This window comes from Python bivittatus, unplaced genomic scaffold, assembly GCF_059951505.1.
Source record: "Python bivittatus isolate LINGU-HERP-01145 unplaced genomic scaffold, Pbiv_v1 ctg000520_np1212, whole genome shotgun sequence".
NCBI lineage: Eukaryota > Metazoa > Chordata > Lepidosauria > Squamata > Pythonidae > Python > Python bivittatus.
The window spans coordinates 2607047-2627366 of NW_028277080.1; the positions used below are offsets into that span (position 1 = coordinate 2607047).

General features: G+C 37.1%; 2 protein-coding genes across 2 annotated transcripts in view; one reads left to right on the forward strand and one right to left on the reverse strand.

The window, feature by feature from the left end:
* The window catches only part of POLQ (DNA polymerase theta), a 64654-nt gene extending 49677 nt beyond the window's left edge, over positions 1 to 14977 (forward strand). The window contains exons 26-31 of the mRNA XM_088147445.1: positions 777 to 961; positions 3653 to 3764; positions 7402 to 7526; positions 9041 to 9185; positions 12158 to 12273; positions 12783 to 14977. Of these exons, the coding sequence (XP_088003571.1) occupies positions 777 to 961; positions 3653 to 3764; positions 7402 to 7526; positions 9041 to 9185; positions 12158 to 12273; positions 12783 to 12896 (797 nt within the window). The 3' untranslated portion in view covers positions 12897 to 14977. The remainder of the gene's footprint in view (positions 1 to 776; positions 962 to 3652; positions 3765 to 7401; positions 7527 to 9040; positions 9186 to 12157; positions 12274 to 12782) is intronic.
* Positions 14978 to 17363: 2386 nt separating this feature from the next.
* Positions 17364 to 20320, reverse strand: part of STXBP5L (syntaxin binding protein 5L) — an 83779-nt gene continuing 80822 nt past the window's right edge. The window contains exons 25-26 of the mRNA XM_007424172.3: positions 18738 to 18952; positions 17364 to 17815 (exon numbers count right to left, since the gene is read on the reverse strand). Of these exons, the coding sequence (XP_007424234.2) occupies positions 17774 to 17815; positions 18738 to 18952 (257 nt within the window). The 3' untranslated portion in view covers positions 17364 to 17773. The remainder of the gene's footprint in view (positions 17816 to 18737; positions 18953 to 20320) is intronic.

Sequence of the window (20320 nt, forward strand, 5' to 3'; positions counted from 1 at the left end):
ATAATCAGAAAATGGGCTGCACACAACAGTCACTAAGATCATATTTTAACTCTTTGTAACCATGTGGAGAGCCAAATTTTTCAGAAACACAGTGGTAAGTTTTTCAGGAATTTCCCCATTCATTATCTCTTACATGCAAATGGTGCTAGTGTTGCTCATTCACTTTTTAATGATCAATTCACTCAAAAAATTTCTTTGTACCATTAATAATACTATTACAGTATGAAAACTATCAATAGTACAATGAAAGTTATATTATTAATAAATTTTATTAATTATATTCAACATATTAGTGCCTCTGCCACGTGTTGATGTTTCACATTATAAAATTGTGGATTAAAAACAAAATAGCACATATAGAGGCCTTTAAGAGTTTTATGTACCTGGTACTTTCCTTCCCTACACATAAACAACTATCATACTCTTGGAAGAAAGCCAGACTTGGAATCCTTCTCTTTTACCTCCCTCCACATAGAAAACTGTTGAGGAAGAGTTGTAGTTTAGCTTTTTTTTTTTTTTTTGGTGCACAGAGACTTCATTTTGAGAGAAAAATGTAAACATATGATACTTAGCTTTTTCTGGATTGTATTTTACTGGATTATAAAATATCAAATATCAACTATATCATGGGATAAACCTGTTGAAATTGAAGCAGGAAGTTTTCCCATATCCATATATCTTTCACTTGAAAGTTCAGTAATTAAGAGAAAGAAGCCCTTGTTTGTGGTTTAAAGGAAATCAGTGATTTAGAAATGGTTTTGCATGATTGACTATAGGTGGCTTGATCTTGGCTGCTGATTACTCTCAGCTGGAGTTAAGAATCCTTGCACATTTTTGTTCTGATGATCGGCTGCTCCGGGCCTTCCGTAACGACACTGATGTCTTTAGAAGCATTGCAGCTGAGTGGAAGAAGGTTGACCCTGAAGAGGTTGGGAATGATTTAAGGCAACAAGCTAAGCAGGTAGTTTTGGAAATGTACTTCTTTCCTGAGATATCAATTTAGTTGAACAAGCCTTTCTCTATACTCATGATTACATATTTTAATATCATGCATATAATGTACATTTTGTATCATGTTTGGTGTATATGGAAGTCTCTAGTAAGTTGAAAATTAAAAATATCATGACATTCCATTAAATATCTCCTTTAATGTAATAAAAAAAAGCTTTACTGAAAAATAGAGCTGCAAAACAGACATTATACTTTGGCCAGTAGGGTGGGAGCATATTCCATTAACCAGAACACTACTGTTGGATTTTATTACTGTAAAATATTTGTAATATTTTTCAAGATCATTCTTAGGATATCTAGGAAACCCATCCCATTAAGAGCTGCCCAAATCCAAATAACTTTCTCTTCTGTCTCCTGCTCCAGCAGAGAGATCTTTCTTTCCTTTTGGCTTTTTCTTGTTGCTTCCTTATCTTGTCTGTCTCCTCAGCTGGCAGAGTCCTTCCTTCCTTTGCCTAGTAGGGAGATCTTGCTTGCTGGCTCACTCTTTCCCAGTCCCTGAGAGCAGAGAGACCTTCATGGCAGGGTGGCCAGGTCCAACCCTCCTCTTTCCCTTGGACAGCTCCAGCTTCCCAGCTTGCCTTCCTTCACCATATGCCCCTGCCTGGAAAGCCTGGCATTGCAGAACCTACCAGAGCAGGTCAGGATACTGGAGTTTGACGCTGCATGGTCTGGGCAACAAAGCCTCACTGTTGCTGGGAGACCTGCTGAGTCAGGCCAAGGTGGGGGGGCACCAGTCCACCACTAGCCTGCTGCTCCTCTTCCACACTATGTGTCTGTGTGGTATTTAGTGCCCTGTGCTGACTTGGCATCATCCTCAGTGCCTACAGTGGACTGTAGAAGAAAGGCTCACCAATTTGAATCCTCTGATACAGGTAGTCCTTGTTTAGTGACTGCCTCGTTTAGCAACCATTCCCAGTTATGACAGTGATGGAAAAGTAACTTTACAACCAGTCCTCACATTTATGACCTTTGCAGGTCTGTAAAGCAAAGGAAAGGTGAAATAAGATCATAAAGCACAATTGCAGTTTAACGACTGAATTGCCAGTCCCGATTGTAGTTGCTAAATGAGGACTACCTGTATATAGATATCTAGAAATAGATTTACTTCTTTAAAAAAATAGATTAATTTCAACATATATAACAAGGAAACAATCGTAACAATAAATAGATGAGACTTGAATCTTCTAGTGAAGATTGCTATTATAAAATAGCATATATCAGGTTGGATAATAAAAGTAAGATAAAACAAACAAGCTTCATAAAGATAAGTGCAGAATGGAATCTAGACATAATTAGCTATAGGACATTCTCAGCTGCTTCTAATAATAATAACTAGAAATTTTACAAGCTTCCTAGATATCTCAGTTAAGTTAATCCTAAAATAGTCCTATAATTGCCAGTTGAGATTGGTCTGAAAATTTGTGGACAAGTGGCACAATGAGCTTAAGATGTCAGCTGTAAGATAACGGCAAGTTAATAGCACAAATCACAGGTTCAACTTCACTGTGCGGACAAATGCAAAGGAAGTATTGATAGGGGATATTATTGTAATTTCCCATTATTACCATTATCAAGGACAAGTCATTGATTCATGCTGATGTAAATGCCATATGTGGAGTATAAAGTATATTATAAAAATATCTAGGTTTTTACCATGCTCAACATTGTTAGGTTTATTAGGTATTTATCATATATAGCAAATATGTAAAGTTTAGAGATTTCAAAATCTTTGGATTAGGGAAGACATGACACAAGGCAGAAAAAATGAAGAGGGAAAAATGTAAATGATATTTAAGTCATACAATTAATTAGATTCCAAAATGGGATGTGTGAACTGAGATTGCAAATGCCAAGAATGTTTGACAAGTTGTTACAATTCTATCTCATATCTTTCAGGCAGAAGAGTAGGATATGAATTTAATAAATCAGCCCTGCATAAAACTAGCTTTGGCACACTTTGCCATACTAAAAGGGGAGCTTCTGTATGTGTAAGTCCCAAAAGAGACAGAGTAGGCACCTTTCTGCTTTTCTTCTAATTATACTGGGAAGTTTTGTAGGGAGCATTGTAGCCTTCTGCACTAAAAGTTTTTTCCTCTCTTCTGAGTTTTGCAATTAGGTTTCTGCTTCTATTATCTTAAAATGTCAGCATAAACATAATTCTTCCACTTTTCTGAATCATTCAGTATTCATTTTTTTTCTGTCATTTGGTTTCTGTGTGATCACTTTTTAATTGTGATTTCACAGTTTAGTGAGCCAGCAAATTGCATTAGACCATAACCTGGATCCTCAGTTTGTGGCAGGAAAAATTATTCTCCATAACCCATTCTCCTTCTCTTCCCTGTGCCCTTCAATCTTTTTATGTAGTTAGAAGTGAACATTATGAAGAAACTAAGTTGGAAGGTATTTATCTTGCCTTTTCAAAGAGTTTTAGTTTTAAGGAAAGCAGAGTTAAATAGCAATTCACAGTCTAATGCCCTCAAAATTACAAAGCTATTATTGTTCAATTAACTATCCTATGTATATGATCCACAAGTAAAATCTAATATTCAGTTGACAAAACAGTTTTGCGCCAGCAAAATATCTTATTCTTGAATCTTGTTTGTTATTCACTAGTAAATTAGAATGTCCATCATTTTTCTAGATTTGCTATGGAATAATCTATGGAATTGGAGCTAAATCCTTAGGGGAGCAGATGGGTGTTCAAGAAACTGATGCTTTGTGCTTCATTGAGTCCTTCAAATCCAGATATCCAGGTAATGATTACCAGTACCTATTGTTCTTGGCATCTTTGCTCAGTGGTTTATTAAATTAAATGCCGGTTCAGTTATATTCCTGGACAGGTAGTCCTCACTTAATTGGGACTGGAATTTCCGTTGCTAAGTGATGCAGTGATAAAGCATGATGTCATGTGACTGCACCACTTAGTGATGGAAATTCCAGCACTTCCAAACTGTCAGCGTCTTAGACCAAGCTAAATCCAAAAATGTGAAGGAATTCTTGGAAGCTTGGTATTTAGACGAGTCAGCCATCAATGGGCACATAGAGATAAACAACATTTACACACTATTCAAAAGAGACAATAAAAAGGAAACAAAAAGATCAGAACATCTCCTCCCCAACAATCAACACCCAGATAAACAGGGATCAACACCAGGATTAATACCAGTCAAACAATCAAGCGGTAAACAATACCCTAATCAAGGAACTACCAACTCAAACAAACAGTAAACAACAATCTAAAAACTACCAAGAAAAAAACAACTCCCCCACTAACATTGACATGGCAAGCTGCTGTATATAAACAGAGAGCAAACCCCACTCTCTTCTGGCACTGAAGATGTTACCTAGTTGGGTAACAAAATGTCTCCAAGAAAACAACCAAGCTCAGAGAACTCCAAGGACTCCACAGTTCAACCCTGAGCTACATTTATTCTCTTCTATTGGTATTATATATGTATCCCATGTATTACCCTGTCAATTTCTTAACTGCTGGGACATATAGTGCAGCTGCTTCTGGAAACCCATTCCCCCAACTTGAATGTGTCCATTGCAGATCTGAGTGTTGCATTCGGTTCCAATGGATGCAGACATTTGGAAATTTAGATTGGTGGTTATACAGAAAGTTAAAAGATTCTTTGTCATGATGGCTGGACTTCAGCAGCTTTCTGGATGCTGTTGCTTCCCAGTGCCAACTCACTATCAACACCTTCATGTCAAAATGGGGGATCTTTTTGAATCTGAGATATTTGGACAGCATTGACAGCTTGTTCATGCATACACTTGCTGAAATTTCCACAGCATTTAAAGCCCTCTGAGCTTCCAAAAGCCCTCCACACTACCACACATGTTGAATCAGTCAACATTACAGTTATTGAGTTCATAAACAAGCAAGGAAATATGAAATCAACTCACTCTGCAGTAATAGAACTAGTACATTCCCTATGCTATTTATCTCACAATTATTCATATAGGTGAGGACAACAGCATACTGGTCCATTATTTTAGTTGTACGAAAGCATCATTCCATGAGTGAAAATTGCATCATTTGGCTGTGAACCCAATTTTTCAATATTGAGGTACCCATACTTTGCATCCAGCGCCAGTATTCAGTGCAGTAAAGTTTGCAGCAGAAGAAGGGTGGGTGTCAAAGTCTGCACACTCATTTCCCAAGTTCAGTAAATCCTCTGGACTCTAATTAGTTCCATTAAAGATTTCTTTATTGAGAGAAATGTATAGCAATTATAGATTGTTGAGTCTAAGCATTTCTAAGCAAAACCCTTCCTTTTAACCCCTTTCCCCCCCCCTTTCTACTTTCTTTTCCCACTTGAAATTTGATCAGTTTTACTGTAACTAAATACTACAGCGCCTTCATGCTACTGGACTTTAAGATCTTAGCCTCAGATGCCCTAGATAGCACATTGAGGAAGACTCTGTATGATAATAGAACCTGCTTGTAGAGCTGGAACTGTTGAATCACTGGCTCATTCCCAACCAACTTTACATAAGTTCCATAATAAATTGTTATTATGGAATAGCAACCACTTATTAAACCTGTTCCTGGATAAACAGATTAATTCTGTCCATTTTCTTTTATCTAACCAGGACTCAGAAGCAACATTAACATAGCCAAACATTTTGTAACAAATTTGTCTGCAGTTAACAACTAACTAATTTCTCCTTGATTATTCTAGCTGGCATTCTTACTATTTCACTAACACAGGACACTATGAGTTACGTCCACCATTACTCTTTCAGCCCAGTGGAATATTGGAAAGAAACCTGGTGCTCTGCCCATGTCTGTTTTGCCCATCAGCAGGATAGCTCTCCAAAAACAGAACAGAATGGGGAGGAATTTGATGTGGTAGGGGAAACTGGCCAAAGGACAAGTTCAAAAATGAGCTGCAGAGAAAAAGATGCTACAAAAAAATTCTCCCAACATACCCTGTGGGAGAAGCTGTTGGGCAGCAGCTCAAAATGCCACTACCTGCTCCATTCTGAAGCCCCCCTCCTGGTCACATGACCCAGGACAGAGCTGCTCTTAAGGGGGTGGAAAGAACTCCTGAAGCTGGTCTGGTTTGGTATTTCTTTTCTTTCTCTATTTTAACTATGCCAATATATATTTTATTTACTGCTGAATATGTTGTCTTTGTTGTATTAGTCAATGACCATGATAATGAGCCAAACTGAACTTTTTGCTTCTTTTACTTTGGAATAAGTGATAACACTAAGTTATTATTTCTTATTTTTCTCTTCAAACCTATCTCCCCTGGACTATCCTTTTCACCATTTTTCCTAGATGCACAGCAAACTGTATTTTTTCAACTGCACTTCCAGTCCTTATTAATTAAATGTTAACTCTCCTAAATGTCCTCCATCTTTCATTGTCACTTTGGTCCAAATATGAGGTCGCCTGTATACTAATCAAGCTGTTTTCTCTTTCCTAGATATCTGTTTGTGTACATGCATGTTGAGAGTGAGTGAGTGAGTGAGTGAGTGAGTGAGTGAATGAGAGAGAGAGAGAGAGAGAGAGAGAGAGAGAGAGAGAAAGTGTTATAAATAAAACTCTGCGCTTGGGAACTTCTGTTTGGTTCACTGATTTCCTATTTAGAAATAGGCAGTCCCCATTCTAGTTCAACCATAAGGGCTTGGCACATTTCCTCAGCCTGATATTCATTTCTAGATGTGTGGGTGAACTAAGGACATGCAACAACAGGACACTTTGTATGGAAGAATTCTGAAGGTGGTCTATTTTGGTTAACCCAAGCTTTCTTCATTTCAGGGGAAATCAAGTTACTGCTGCTGCTATTCAGTAAATAATGATTAGAAATTTGAGATATACCAGCAAGTTGAGATCTTCAAGGTTGTTTGGAATCAGTTCTGGGCCTATTTGCTCTCATTATGTTTACAGGGTCTGAGAGATGAGTCTATTTATTAATAGCAATGCTACAGTATATATGAAACTGCACCACATCTAGTCTTTTCTGTTGAAATGCAGCAGCTCTGGAAAGCTTCTGGCCCGGCCATTTCCCCACTGGCAGCAACTCTTGCCTCCTTCCTCTTGCCATAGCGTTGTTTCCTATGTTTTAGAGTCAGTGGCCATGAAAACAATGCAGTGCTTGTGAAAGACCAGCACATAGAAACAGTAGGAGGGTGGTTGTGCCCTTTGCCTAATAATAATAAGGAAATGTAAAACTTAAGCATGAAGCAACATAATGTAAGACATGCCTTATATCTACTAAGTTAAACAACAGTTGCTGAGATAAGGAAGCTGATATTGTCAGTACAAAATAGCAGTATATGTATGGACTCATAATTACAGATTTATACTTGAAAATGATGAACTGAGAGCTGACGCCAGAAATGGTGTAACATTATTTCATGTTTTTGTAGGTATTCAGAAATTCCTGAAAGAGACAGCAAAGAAGTGCAGCCAAGATGGGTTTGTGCAGACAATCATGGGAAGGCGTAGATACCTTCCAGCAATTAAGGAAACAAATCCTTACAAGAAAGCTCAGGTATAGTGAGAAATATTTAGTTCAAACCACTAAATCTCTTTAAGGAAATAAAACGCATATAGCCTTGCTGAATTCCGCCCTCTTAGTGGTACTGCTCTTGTTATTTGAATACTTATGTGTGATCTTACCTTTAGTTTTCCAATATTGTTTGCTGTGTTTCCCATTTCTTCTCCCAGTTGGCCTGTCATTTCTGCTACCAAACTGTGGCAATATGAACCATTTCTGCCCACTCAGGATCCACATCTTGAGCTTTTTGTAGCTTCTCTGCCGCTCACGTTGATTTCAGTGAAGTCCAGGCATATCAGTAGGAATACTCAGCTCTCATTCTTCTGTATGGATGTACATCTAGCTCCAGTACTTTGTCCATTGTTTCCAGTCCTCAGCCTTGCTATGTATTTCAGTACATCCCCTCCAAAACAAAGCCCATAAATACCAGGAGGATGCATTCCCCCTCACATCAGAATGAAAAATCTAGTTGCTCTGAGTTCTCTTGGAGAGAACAGCAATCCTAAACACATCAGTTGCCAATATGCTGCAGGAGGGTCTTCCAATTAATTGTGAGCCATCTCTTTTTTATTCGAATTCAGTGCAGGCTTGCGATTTTTGGTTATTCAGAAGGATTTCACTATATTTCACTGTCATTACTTCTTGTTCAGTTTTACAAACAAATTATCTGCGTTCATTGGTTTAAAATCACACATTAAAAAAAAAAAACTCCCCAACTTTGTGTTTTAAAATGATTAAAATGGTTATTAATTGTACCATTTGTCATACATGGTACAATAATATTGGGCCCTGACAATAATATTGAGCCCTGTCAGCCTGTATGACAAATTTGTGTAACATATACCAATTTTAAATAGCCAAGAACTCCTAGGGTAATATCTTTTAAGATTTCAGACTGTGGAGGCTGGGGGGTGGGGAGGGACTTAACGTGTATGGATTTCAATGCCAACTACATGTATTGGTTTCTATGATTTGAATTTGCTTTAATATGAGCTCATTCAGAGGATTTTTAAAAACTCATGCTAAAATGTATTCAATTGTTGGTACACTCATGTGCAATGCCACAGGCCTCCCTACTAAAAGAACTGCATAGAGGAGTTCGGTTATGTTGCTTTACTACAGAACCATTCCTTTCTTTTATCTGCCAAATCACAACCATTTTTTCATTGTTCCTCCTCTCTTTTTTAGTTTAACATTCCATCTTTTAAGTATTTATTTATTTGGTTGTTGCTTGATTATTATACTTGTAACTCACCTAATAGCTATAGTTCTTTGTATTTGCCTGCTTTCATTTATAATACAGAACACAGAAATACCGCAGTACTTTTAGGAGCTCTATTATTATTTCAGCCTGTTTCTAGAAAGGACACACACACACACACACACACACACACACACACAGAGTTCCTGGAATAAAATTAACATTCTCAATTAAATATAGATTCTGTTGCCTCCTTATAGCAGTTAATTAGTTTACACTGCTTCACTGTGATTTTCATGAATTTTAGGCAGAGAGGCAAGCTGTAAACACTGTTGTCCAGGGCTCTGCTGCGGATATTGTCAAGGCAGCCACAGTGAATATTCAGACACAGCTGGAAGCTTTACCTTCAGCAGTAAAATCTTTTGGACATTTGGAGAGCAAAATATTAGCAGGTCAGTCTCTTTTTCCTGTCTTTATATTTTATATTTGGTATCATATGTTTTAAATGTTAAGATTATGGGAAACACCTATTTGCAAGTAAAAGAAGAATATAAAACGTTTGTTCTTTTTTCAGAGCTTCTGCCATATATTCACATAACCAGGTTTTGCTTTTAGCTTGCCTCAGAACATCCAATATTCCAAGCAGATATTTCCATATGGTGGGTAGGCTGTCTTGGGTTCTGTATCAGTTAAGATCAGTACTCAGTTACATTTTCATTTACAGTGTAAATGAAAGATGTACTCAAGAAAGGATAACATTCTAAAGCTGTTTCAAGAAAACAAAATAGCCAACACTTATATTACTTTTTAGACTACTGCATTACGATATCAGAACTTTCACAGGTAAGATTTTGGGGAAACACTGGCCCACCAAGCTGACACAGGACCTCAAATGATGCTTCCCCAATGCTCGCTCATAATTCAGAGGGAGCACAGGGATGGGGTCTGTGCCAGTAGGCCCTCTTCCTTGCCATCTGACTTATGGGAGAATGGCTGGGGAAAGATGCAATTCTAACAACTACCCCTGCCCTGCTTCACAGTTAGATGTTTGTGAAATCTAGGGAAATCTAACTAAATGAAATGTGAGTGTTAGTTAAGAAAAGGAGAATATTATTTTTCCTGTTTATGCAGAGAGGAAGGTACTCATCTTTCCAAATATTCTCTCATTTTTAATGTCAAGAAGAAGAATCACTATAAACTGCAGTGTTCATAAGAAAACTGCAAGGGAAACAAGAGGAATGCTCCAGGACTCCCTGTATCCCACATCTGCATGTTATCCTTAACAGTGATATTCCTGACTATACAGAAAGTGATTTCCTGCATCCATTACTTTGAAAGGAATTAAATTGCCTTTTCCTTCTGACCTAAACAGTTTATTAAAACACAGCACTCAATACTGGGTTAGTAGAGAAATAAAAACCAGGGAAAATAAGAATTAATTCCTTTCTAAGTTCTGTATAAATTCTTTACAAATCCAGCAGACAGGACCAAAAAGGAGTGAAAGGTAATCTAAAAACACTGGGGTAATAACAAAATTAATCTATAATACTGACTCTGGTATAAAATAATAGTACAATAAGGAATGAATTCAAATAATGAAAAGAAACCCATTCTTTATTAATGTAAAATGCTACATTGTTTTAGTTTCATAATGATTCCTAAGTTATAGTTATAAGAATTCTCCCCTTTTATTAATTTTCCAGAAAGAGCAGAAAAATCAGACCCTTGACTGTTCTACTTCCTGAGCTTTCAAGTTCAATCAGAAATGGGCTCAAAATTGTAGGGGAAAAAAAATAATCCGAAATGAGAAAGTTGGAAGCATTTGGCAGTGACACCTTTAGGCAAAATGAGATGGCTATTTCAGGAAGGGGATTGTAGTTAGACACAGCTTGTTTGCAGGAATGAAACTAGCCTAGTTTTCCAAAGTGTGCATCAGGATCAAATGTACAAGTCAGAAAGGGAACCAGGAAAGAGTGACAGTAGGAGACGGGGCAATGCTATATATATGGTGGGCAGCTTCTTGAACCAGACTTTTCCCTGCTAAGTCCAGTAAAACACTGCAAAATACCACTATAGCTGTGTGTTGTTGTTAAGTCGTGTCCAACTCTTCGTGACCCCATGAACCATGTTGTGCCATGCCTTCCTGTCCTTCACTGCCTCCCAGAGTTTGCTCAATTTCATGTTCATTGCTTCAGTGATGCTATCTAGCCATCTCATCTTCTGCCGTCCCCTTCTCCTTTTGCCTTCAATCTTTCCCAGCATCAAGGCCTTTTCCAAAGAGTCCTCTCTTCACGTTAGGTGGCCAAAGTATCTGAGCTTGAGCTTCAGTATCAATCCTTCCAATGAGGAGCCAGGGTTGATTTCCTTTAGGATTGACTGGTTTGGCCTCCTAGCAGTCCAAGGGACTTCTAAGAATCTTCTCTAGCACCACAGTTCAAAGGCATCAATTCTTCGGCACTCAGCCTTCCTTATGGTCCAGCTCTTACAGCCATACATTACTACTGGAAAATAGCTTTGATTATGCGGATCTTTGTCGGCAAGGTGATGTCTCTGCTTGTTAATATGCTGTACAGGTTTGCCATAGCTTTCCTCCCAAGGAGCAAGCATCTTTTAATTTCATGGCTGCAGTCTTCATCTGCGGTGATCTTGGAGCCCAAATAAATAAAGTCTGTCACTGCTTCCATTTCTACCCCTTCTATTTGCCAGGAATTGATGCGTCCAGATGTCATGATTTTTGTTTTTTTTAATGTTGAGTTTCAAGCCAGCTTTTGCAGTCTCCTCTTTCACCCTCATCAAGAGGCTCTTTAGTTCTTCTTCACAAGAAGCTGTGTAGCATTTGCCTAAATACTTCAGTGGCAGGAAAGTATACCTCTGTCAAACAACCTGCCCATTTGGAAGGCTTTTCTAATGTGTAGCCAAAACCTGCTTTCCTGTAATTTTTATCCATAATCTTGCCCCTCAGAATAACAGATAACAATTTTGCCTCATCTTTTTGCATTTTTCATTGGACCTGGTGTTTAGCTCCCTCATCATCCTGGTTTGGCTTTTAATTCTGGCAGTCTAACCTATCAATATTTTGCTAAAATGTGATGCCCAGAACCATAAATGTTACTCTAAACATGTCTTGACTAATGCAGGTTAAAACAAAACAGTTATTTCTGTACAGAAAGGCTTCTATATTCATTTTAGCATATAACAGCTGAATGTAGGTTTGTTGAATCTATTGGCTTAACAGTATATCTCTCCAGGTGACTCCTAATTCCCAATTATTTCAGGGTTTTCTTCGCTAAACACTACCTCTTCTTTCCTTTGGAGGGCAGGATATTTCTATTCATGCAGCAATGATGATTTGTCTTTAGACAATTTTATAACTTTAACATCCTTTGAAACTGTTCTTTTAATGTTTAATGTTTTATTCGGCTAGGAAAATCAAAGAGGGTGGAAAAGAGGGAGATTATGCATCCCAAACATGGAGGATTCTTCATACTCCAGTTGCATGATGAACTTCTTTATGAAGTTGCAGAAGACAACATAATACAGGTATGATGAGTTAGTTCTAAAATTCTTACAAATTGGTTGGTGTCTGTGTATTCACCAAATTGACTGCAAAGAATACAGTAAAAATGCAAAGGGAAGTTGCCTATTGTTCACACTTGTTACTGGACAAATTCCACTTCTGTCCTTATACTTAGGTCTACATCTTATAAAGTCAGTTTGGACAGAAATTGCATTCAGAGCAGTGGGGAATGAAGTGCGAATTGGCTTGTTTTCATGTGCAAAATGCCATTCATCTATGCTTGGGCTGGGTTTTATGAGTATATGATTCTGCATTTTTGAAAAAAAAATGACATAAAATGGATTATGATTCTTTGAGAGTCTTGGTTGTGTAGTTACTTCTTCAGATTCTCTGAATTGTTCCTGCTGTAGTATTACAGGTTTATTCAAATACCCAACTAGTAAAAAAAAAGTTACATATTTGACTATCTCATGGGAACCATGCACCCCATTATATTTCTAAGTCTGCTTTTTTGTTTTTGTTTTTTTTTCAGGTGGCACAGATTGTTAAGCATGAAATGGAAAATGCTGTAAAACTCTCAGTAAAGCTTTCAGTAAGGATCAAAATTGGGCCTAGCTGGGGAGATCTCCAAGACCTGGAATTCTGAATTTGGAACAGAAGTTTGTAATGCACAGTTCTATGAGGAAATTTATAGGCTGGACAATTAGGCATATTTCTGTTTTTAGCATTGGTACATCCATTGATATTTCAGAAAAAAATCTAAACCCCTAAATCAATTAAGAAAATAATTCAGAGGTCATGGTATAACTAGAAATTACTATGAAATTATTTCACTAAATAATATTATTTCTTGATGATACCTTAGTGATTCCAAAGCCTATTTTTAACCGTTAAAATGTTGAAGCATTAGAGAAAGATGAATATAGGATTATTTTTTCAAATGCAATGTAGCTAGGAACAGCTGGAAGAATGAGTTGCTACGTTTTACCAGTGCAGAAGTTTTCTGTATGAAAAATAGGTACTCCATATATTCCAGTACCTTACATAGTGCAATATATGAAAAATAAACTTGAATTAATCTGTTTCACTATATATATAACTTGAACATATGGAGTATCTGTAACTCAGGTTTCTGTAATAATTCCATGATTTTTTATATGCTAGCTACTGACCATCTATACCATATATCATAGATCCTTATGAGTTTACTTCATGTGTGTAAAGGAAAGTGCAAAATATGCATACCCTGCTCAGAGTACATTACTTCCAAGTAGTACATGCATGAAGTATGTGTCTATTGCAGGGCATGGTAGATGACTGGGATGTCTCTTTAGTATAAGAGAACACAATCTTGTATTTAAAAATTTGCAACCCATTCCTTTCCTGTTTTAGTTTTCATCTGACAAATCCTGTATAGTGTAGCTTACTGTTCTGCTTTGTTATGTCTTTTCTGTGTGATTTTAAATCAGTCAATGAATTTGCTCACTTTGTTGAATGAATTTACTTCATCATTTTGTGCAAAATAAACAGAAGTGTTTTCCTTCTCCTGAGCTGCACTTGAAAATTAGCTGTGCATTTGGATATTTCACTTTGATAATCAAAGAGCCAATCTGTGATGAGATGGTACCTAACTTGTATTCTACTATGACAAGTAAAGAACTAACTGGTGGGGCAGAGGGTTGGGCGAATTTGGAGGGAGAGCCAGGAGTAGAAGAAACTGCTGTCAGCAGACAGGATTACTTGAAACTCCTGTCAGTAGACAGGAGAGAGCTGACACACAGAAGAAAAGGGGGGAAAGAAAGGAAAAGGAAATAACCTCTTTGTGTGTGCAGCACAGCACGGGGGTGAATTCCAAAAGGACGACTAAAATACCTCATGGGGCCTGGAATCAAAGGAATAATATAGTCTGGGGGAAAAAATGCTTTCAAAAAGGCCACCCACCAACTTCCAGTGGGAAGATGGTGGCTTAAACATCTCTCCGTGATAGGAAGAGACGACATTGCAGCTGGATTGGTGGCTGGCAGCAAGCGCCGGCCACCCAACGTGCTCCGGATTAAGGAGGAAGCAAGGGAATCAACCCATACAGTCTCCAGACAGCCGTTCCTTGAAAGCTAATCACGCAGACCGAAGTCTCTGCGAACGGCTGTGAAGTTGAGGGGTTGGGAGGCAGGGGAACTCTCTCCGTTCGCTACTATGGTGCGGCCTTTAATGGACATTAGAACTAACCGATTGTCATTTCTTAAACACCTTGGTTTATAACTATTTTTCAGTGATAAATCTCTTGGGGGTTATCCTTATTTTTGGGTCTATATTTTTAAATGAAGAAATAGAGCTTTAAATTAATCTGATTAATTCACAAAAAGCTGGAGGAAAGGTGGAAGTTAAAAGAGACCTAAAATTTACTTACAGTTAAAAAGAAAGATTTGTTAAAAGTTTGTTTTTACAAAACTCCATCTGCAGCAATGAGGTTTGTCTTTTCTATGGGAAAGTTTCTTGTTTTGTTCAATTCTGTCTGCTGATTGGTGGGGCTTTCAAAACAGAACTAGACTGTAACTTGATTCCTGTGTGATCCCTTTGAAGCGAACACGTGTGCCTGCAATTCCAGCTTGAAAGACACTAGAGGATGTGAACTGCAGTTTACTTTCATTCGTTTTAATTATTTTTAATTATAATTATTTATTATATATTATATATTATATAATATTATATAAATAATAATTATAATTGTTTTAATTATATCCAGCTATACATTTTACTTCTCTAAATAGAAAGAAAAAAAAAGAAATGGCTGAAAGAGGTCCCTTGGAGCAGCCATTAGAAGTTATAATAACTACTTAAGTTTACGGTAATGTATTGTTATTAACCATAGTGAAATGAGCCATGGCTTAGCAAATGTGTGAGCAATGGCTGCTGGCATCAACTCTGAAACCATGAAATCTGCTGCTTTCTGGAGTAGGGCTCACAGAGCAGAAATAAGTGAACTGAGCCACAGAATAATACTGGAGATCCACTAAGGAAAAAGTCAATTACACCAGAAAAGTGTAGGGTAACTTATTGGACAAAGAAGATAGAATCTTAAAAATGTAAAGTCCCTCTTCAGATAACAAAATAATTGGCCAGTTGTGGTGGAATCTGCTCAGGGCAACTCAGTTCAGTAATTTCCAAGGCATACAAATAGCCATGTTGGTCCATGACAAAAATATCCCCAAAGCACAGCTGGAGTAACACCTTTATTAGGACCAGTCAAAACAGCACTATACATATGACTTCCCTAAAAAAGTACATTCATGAACTGAATTAGGAAATGTTGATTGAAGCATGTTTCAGTATCTATTTTACTGAATGGAAAACCTGTGAACACTGAAATATTAACAATTTACTTTTGTTTTTACTGTTTATTAAAAGTGTTTTTGTTAAAGGAAATTTTATGATTACCATCAAAACTTGTGATAGTATAATCCACGGTTAAACTAGACCCTGTACAAAGTAGTACTTTTGATTTCTCATTCAGTGAATCTGTTTAGCCTTGCCTCCAGTCCAGCTCCCTAATTGTCCAGCACACCCCAAAATAAAGTAACCATAACCAAGCTCTCAATTATTTAAATAATTTTCATTTGCTAAATAATTGATAACTATAATAAAAAATTATTTTTATATTGCTTTTCATATATGAGCATAAAACTCTTGCTAAGGAATTTACATCAACATTTGTTGGCTTAGATACCCATACAATGGTTAACTGTGTATTTAATGTATAATAACAGATTGTTCCCTGGTTCTGTAATAGACCTGGACAAGTTTGACAAGTTTCTCCATATTATGCACAATTTTATAAAACTATTTTACACCCCCATACTTTTTTCTTTATACAGTAGAGCAATCCACCTAACATCTTGTCATTTTGTGATCCTTTTGCTAAGTTCATTGAGTAGTTGGTACAGTGTTGCCTTTCCTATTCTGAAAGTTTCTGAACGTTCATCAGCCTCAACTCATTCTGAACTTTAGACTTCTTAATATTCTAAGTTATTTTTCCATAGCTTCCTTGGGGACCTCTTTTCATCACTTATGAGCTTTGTGAATTGCAGATGGTCACTAAGTTTTTGGGAAGACAGCATGGTTTCTACCTTTCTCTTCTATTTTTTCCTAACTGGAATTATCTGGGATTATGCTTTCAGTAACTTCAGCATCTTTGACCAGCAGCTAATCAGAGGTAAACATATTTGTCTCTGCACTTCCTAACTCTCTGGAGAGACCGGGCGATTCTTGGTAGATGCTCCAAGAAGCTCTCAGTCGGACAAAGCTTTTTGTGGAAGGGGACAAACTGTTGTCAAAATGTTACCCATCCCTTGGTCCTTAAAAACAAAATAAATACTTTTTACTAAGCTATTCACCCACACCTCATCCTTAGCCATGCTAGTGCCCAGTGACCTAATATGGGGATCTCCCCAAAGAGGTCCTTGCAATCCCTTTTGAACATGATATTTTATGCCTTAATATATCCTGCTTACTAGATATGGTTTCTACTACAATTACTGAAAAATAAAGCAACATTAGTTGTAATCTGTATAGTTTATTTATAAATTTTTGCTGCAATTCCCAAAGTATAAGCAAAGACTTTCAGTGTTGGAGAAATCCATTAGATTTCTTTCAAGTCTATCAAAAACAAACATAATTCAACGAATCCACCACAATCTGCATCAAGATATTTCTCAGCTCAAAAACTTTACAAAATGTGCAAATTTAAGGAAAGTTTAAGACAAAAATGTATGACTTTGGATAATAAAGTAGCATATTAAAAATGATCATGAATTTTGGAAAAGTTGCAAAATTATCTGGAACTTTGATGGAATAAATTTAAGGAATATATGTAATACTGATAGAAAGTAGTAACATCTGTCTAAAAATATCTAGACATCCCATAAAGAAAGCACAAAAGTTTGGCCACTGAACTTTAATGTGACTTTATTTGTTAACTAATGAAATGCATGACTGTTTTCAAACTAAACCTGCCTACAGAAAAGGAATGTCAGATCAGAGAAATGCAGTTTATTTTCAGTTGAAAGCAACATGCTAGAAATGTTTTAAAATGTCTATATGTCTATTTGTGGAACATAACAATAAATCCACTTTCCTCAGTCACAGCATGCTTTGCTTTTTTTTTTTAATCTTTGTATAAGAAGCCACTTAATCATGCAAGGTTTTGTTCAGTGTAACTGCATTAACAATCTAATATATACATGCTGCTTTAAACCAGGAATTATCCTCTCCACAGCTCATACTCAAGCCAGTTAAATGTTACCTGTTAGATATTGATCATTTGGAAAAGACTCGGGGTAGATGCAAAGATCCACTGTGCAGTGGCCTTAGAAAACTACCTTCTTCTTTGACTCTCTGGGGAACAGGAAAAGGGAAAGAGGAAACCGAATGGAAGAAGAGCTGCTTCTGCTGAGAGGCTGATCTTTTGAGGCTTGTCCCCTTGACTTCTTGTCACAGTACACTGAGGGGCAGCTACCCAGTTAAAAATCAGAATTGATACCATTTTTTGTCCTTGTATTTGAGCATTACCTGAAAGGGTAGAGGTAACATTATTCAAGTGACACAGAGATTATAAAATAACATGTAAATGTTTTTCTTGCATCCTAACATTCTGCAGTATGAGCCCTAAATCCCAACTTCCAATCTGTCTGGGTGTTTATAGATTAAATGCTGGAGCCGATATTTGCAAATATGGGGCACAGATGTAACATCTATGCCCCATATTTCCCTGGACCAGGAATTCTGCTATTAGAACCGTAAAGGATTTGGGGTTTTTTGAGGGGGGAGGGGGCTGCTAATATTTGACAAGACAAATGTTTACTACCTATTGAGGCTTAAGGCACCACTACATTCTTCATTGAAAGTCCCCAAAAATTTAGCCACCTTTTCTGTTTCAGGAGGTATTAAAGGAGTGAAATCAATTCTCCAGAAGATTCAGTATGACCATCTTCCAGAGTGAATCTGTATGTTTGGGCATGTACAGACATGTAGAAGAGGAATGATGATTCCCCACAAGAGGGTCAAGCTTAGTTTATGGGCAACCAAATCCCAGTCAGAGGTTTAAACATGTATGATTAAAAACAGTGGCACCCTTGGAAGTTACTCCAGCAGAAAGGCTGAAAGATCTGTGCTCAATCCGTACAAAAAGTATTTTGAAAAGTATAACCAGTGAAGTTGAAACCATTTCTTTCCTGGCTTGTCAGTCATGCATTTTATTACAGTTTATCTTTCTTAACTATCTTTCTTCACCCCAATTAGTGCTGCTGAGAATAATAAAGAAAAGAATAAATGCACTAAATATGGCCCAAAATAGGTAAGAAGCTCTCTCAAACAATTCTGATTTAAGTGGCATCTGCCTAATGGAGTGAGTAGAAAAAACAATCAGTTCAAGGATATTTGTCATCTGAAACACAGTAAAGGCAAGAAATACTTCTCCAGGATCAACACCCACCTCATGTGCATGTTTGGAAAATGCCTCTGCATTTGCCATCATTCTTGCTGTCTTTTCATCTAGTTCTCCAAGTTTTTGTCCCCTTTCATCAAGAGCAAGGCGTGCGCGAGCCAGATCTCCAATAGCACCTCCTGCAGCTCCCTTAATACTTTCAATGGATCCAGGAATATGCTGAGCAAGAGTACGAGATGCTTTTCCTGCTGTTGCTTCACCAACTGGAAATGGAACAGAATTAAAAGTATTTTCTTATGTTTCCTGAAACTTCATGCCTATGTCTATGCCAACAGAGATGAAGGTTCTAGAAAGAATTCTCATTCAGATCACAGAATCAAAGAATTATAAAATCATAGACTTGGGAGAGGTACTTTAGGCCATCAAGTCCAACCCCTTATTCCATGCATGAATCCAAAATAAACCATCCCCAACAGATGTCTAAATTCCATTTGAATGTATCCCATCAAATAGAAGTTCATCACTTCCTTTGATAATTAATTCCACTCGAGATTAGATGTTTTTTCCCTAACATGAATTTAGAACCTGGCTTCCCAGGACATAGACAACTGGTCTCTACTTTCTTCTATGTGGCATCTCTTCAGATAACTGAAAGTTGTATATCTCCCACCTCTGTTCTGAAAACTAAATATTCTCAATTCCTTCAATCCCTAGGGAGAGGGGGCGTGTTTGGTCCCCTGTTCATTTCTGTTGTTCATATTTGAACTTGTTCCATTTATATGAATACTTAAAGCATGATGTCCATAAGTGACCACTGTACTTGAGGTGAGGTGTGACCAAACAGAACAACCTGATACCATGGCTCCCCATGACCTGGAAACTATACTTCTCTTGATGCAGATTAAAACTGCATTTGTCTTTTGGTAGCTATGTCCCACCCTGCTGAGTCATATTCAGTTTGTAATCATCTACTCTTCCAAGATCTCTTTCCCAGATCCTAGAACTAAGCCACACATTTTCCCAATTCAGTATCTGTGTGTTTGATTTCTGTTTCCTGCATGAGGAATTTTGCATTTGTCACTGTTAAATGTAATTCTGTTATTTTCAGCCCATTTCTCTAATTTATCATCTTCATTTTTAATTTTATCTTCTAAGGTATCCCACCAAATTCTCTATTAACTGCACATTTAATAAGCAGTCCCTCCACTTTTTATCTAAGTCATTCATAATATTTTGAAGGGGAAAATGCCAGGACTGAATCCTACGGTATCCACTCTTTATCCCATTCCCATTTGATGAGAAAACAGTGATGAGTATGATTTTTGATCTAGCATATATCCCTTGTCATGCCATCCAGCCTACATTTAATAATTTGCTAATCAGCCTGTCATAGGGTACTTTGTCAAATCCACTGCTGCAATCAAGATATATAATATGTGTATTATTAAATGTATTAAATCTATTGTCAAGAAATGATTTTATGTATAACCACATTGGCTTCTGATGCTTCCATTTATATTTCCTCATTGGAATTGTTTGCAACTGTGTTTTCAATAACTTCTTTTTTTAAGAACCCCCACCAATTTTGGGCTCCAATATAAAAAACAAACTGTACAAAATAAGTATTCCTA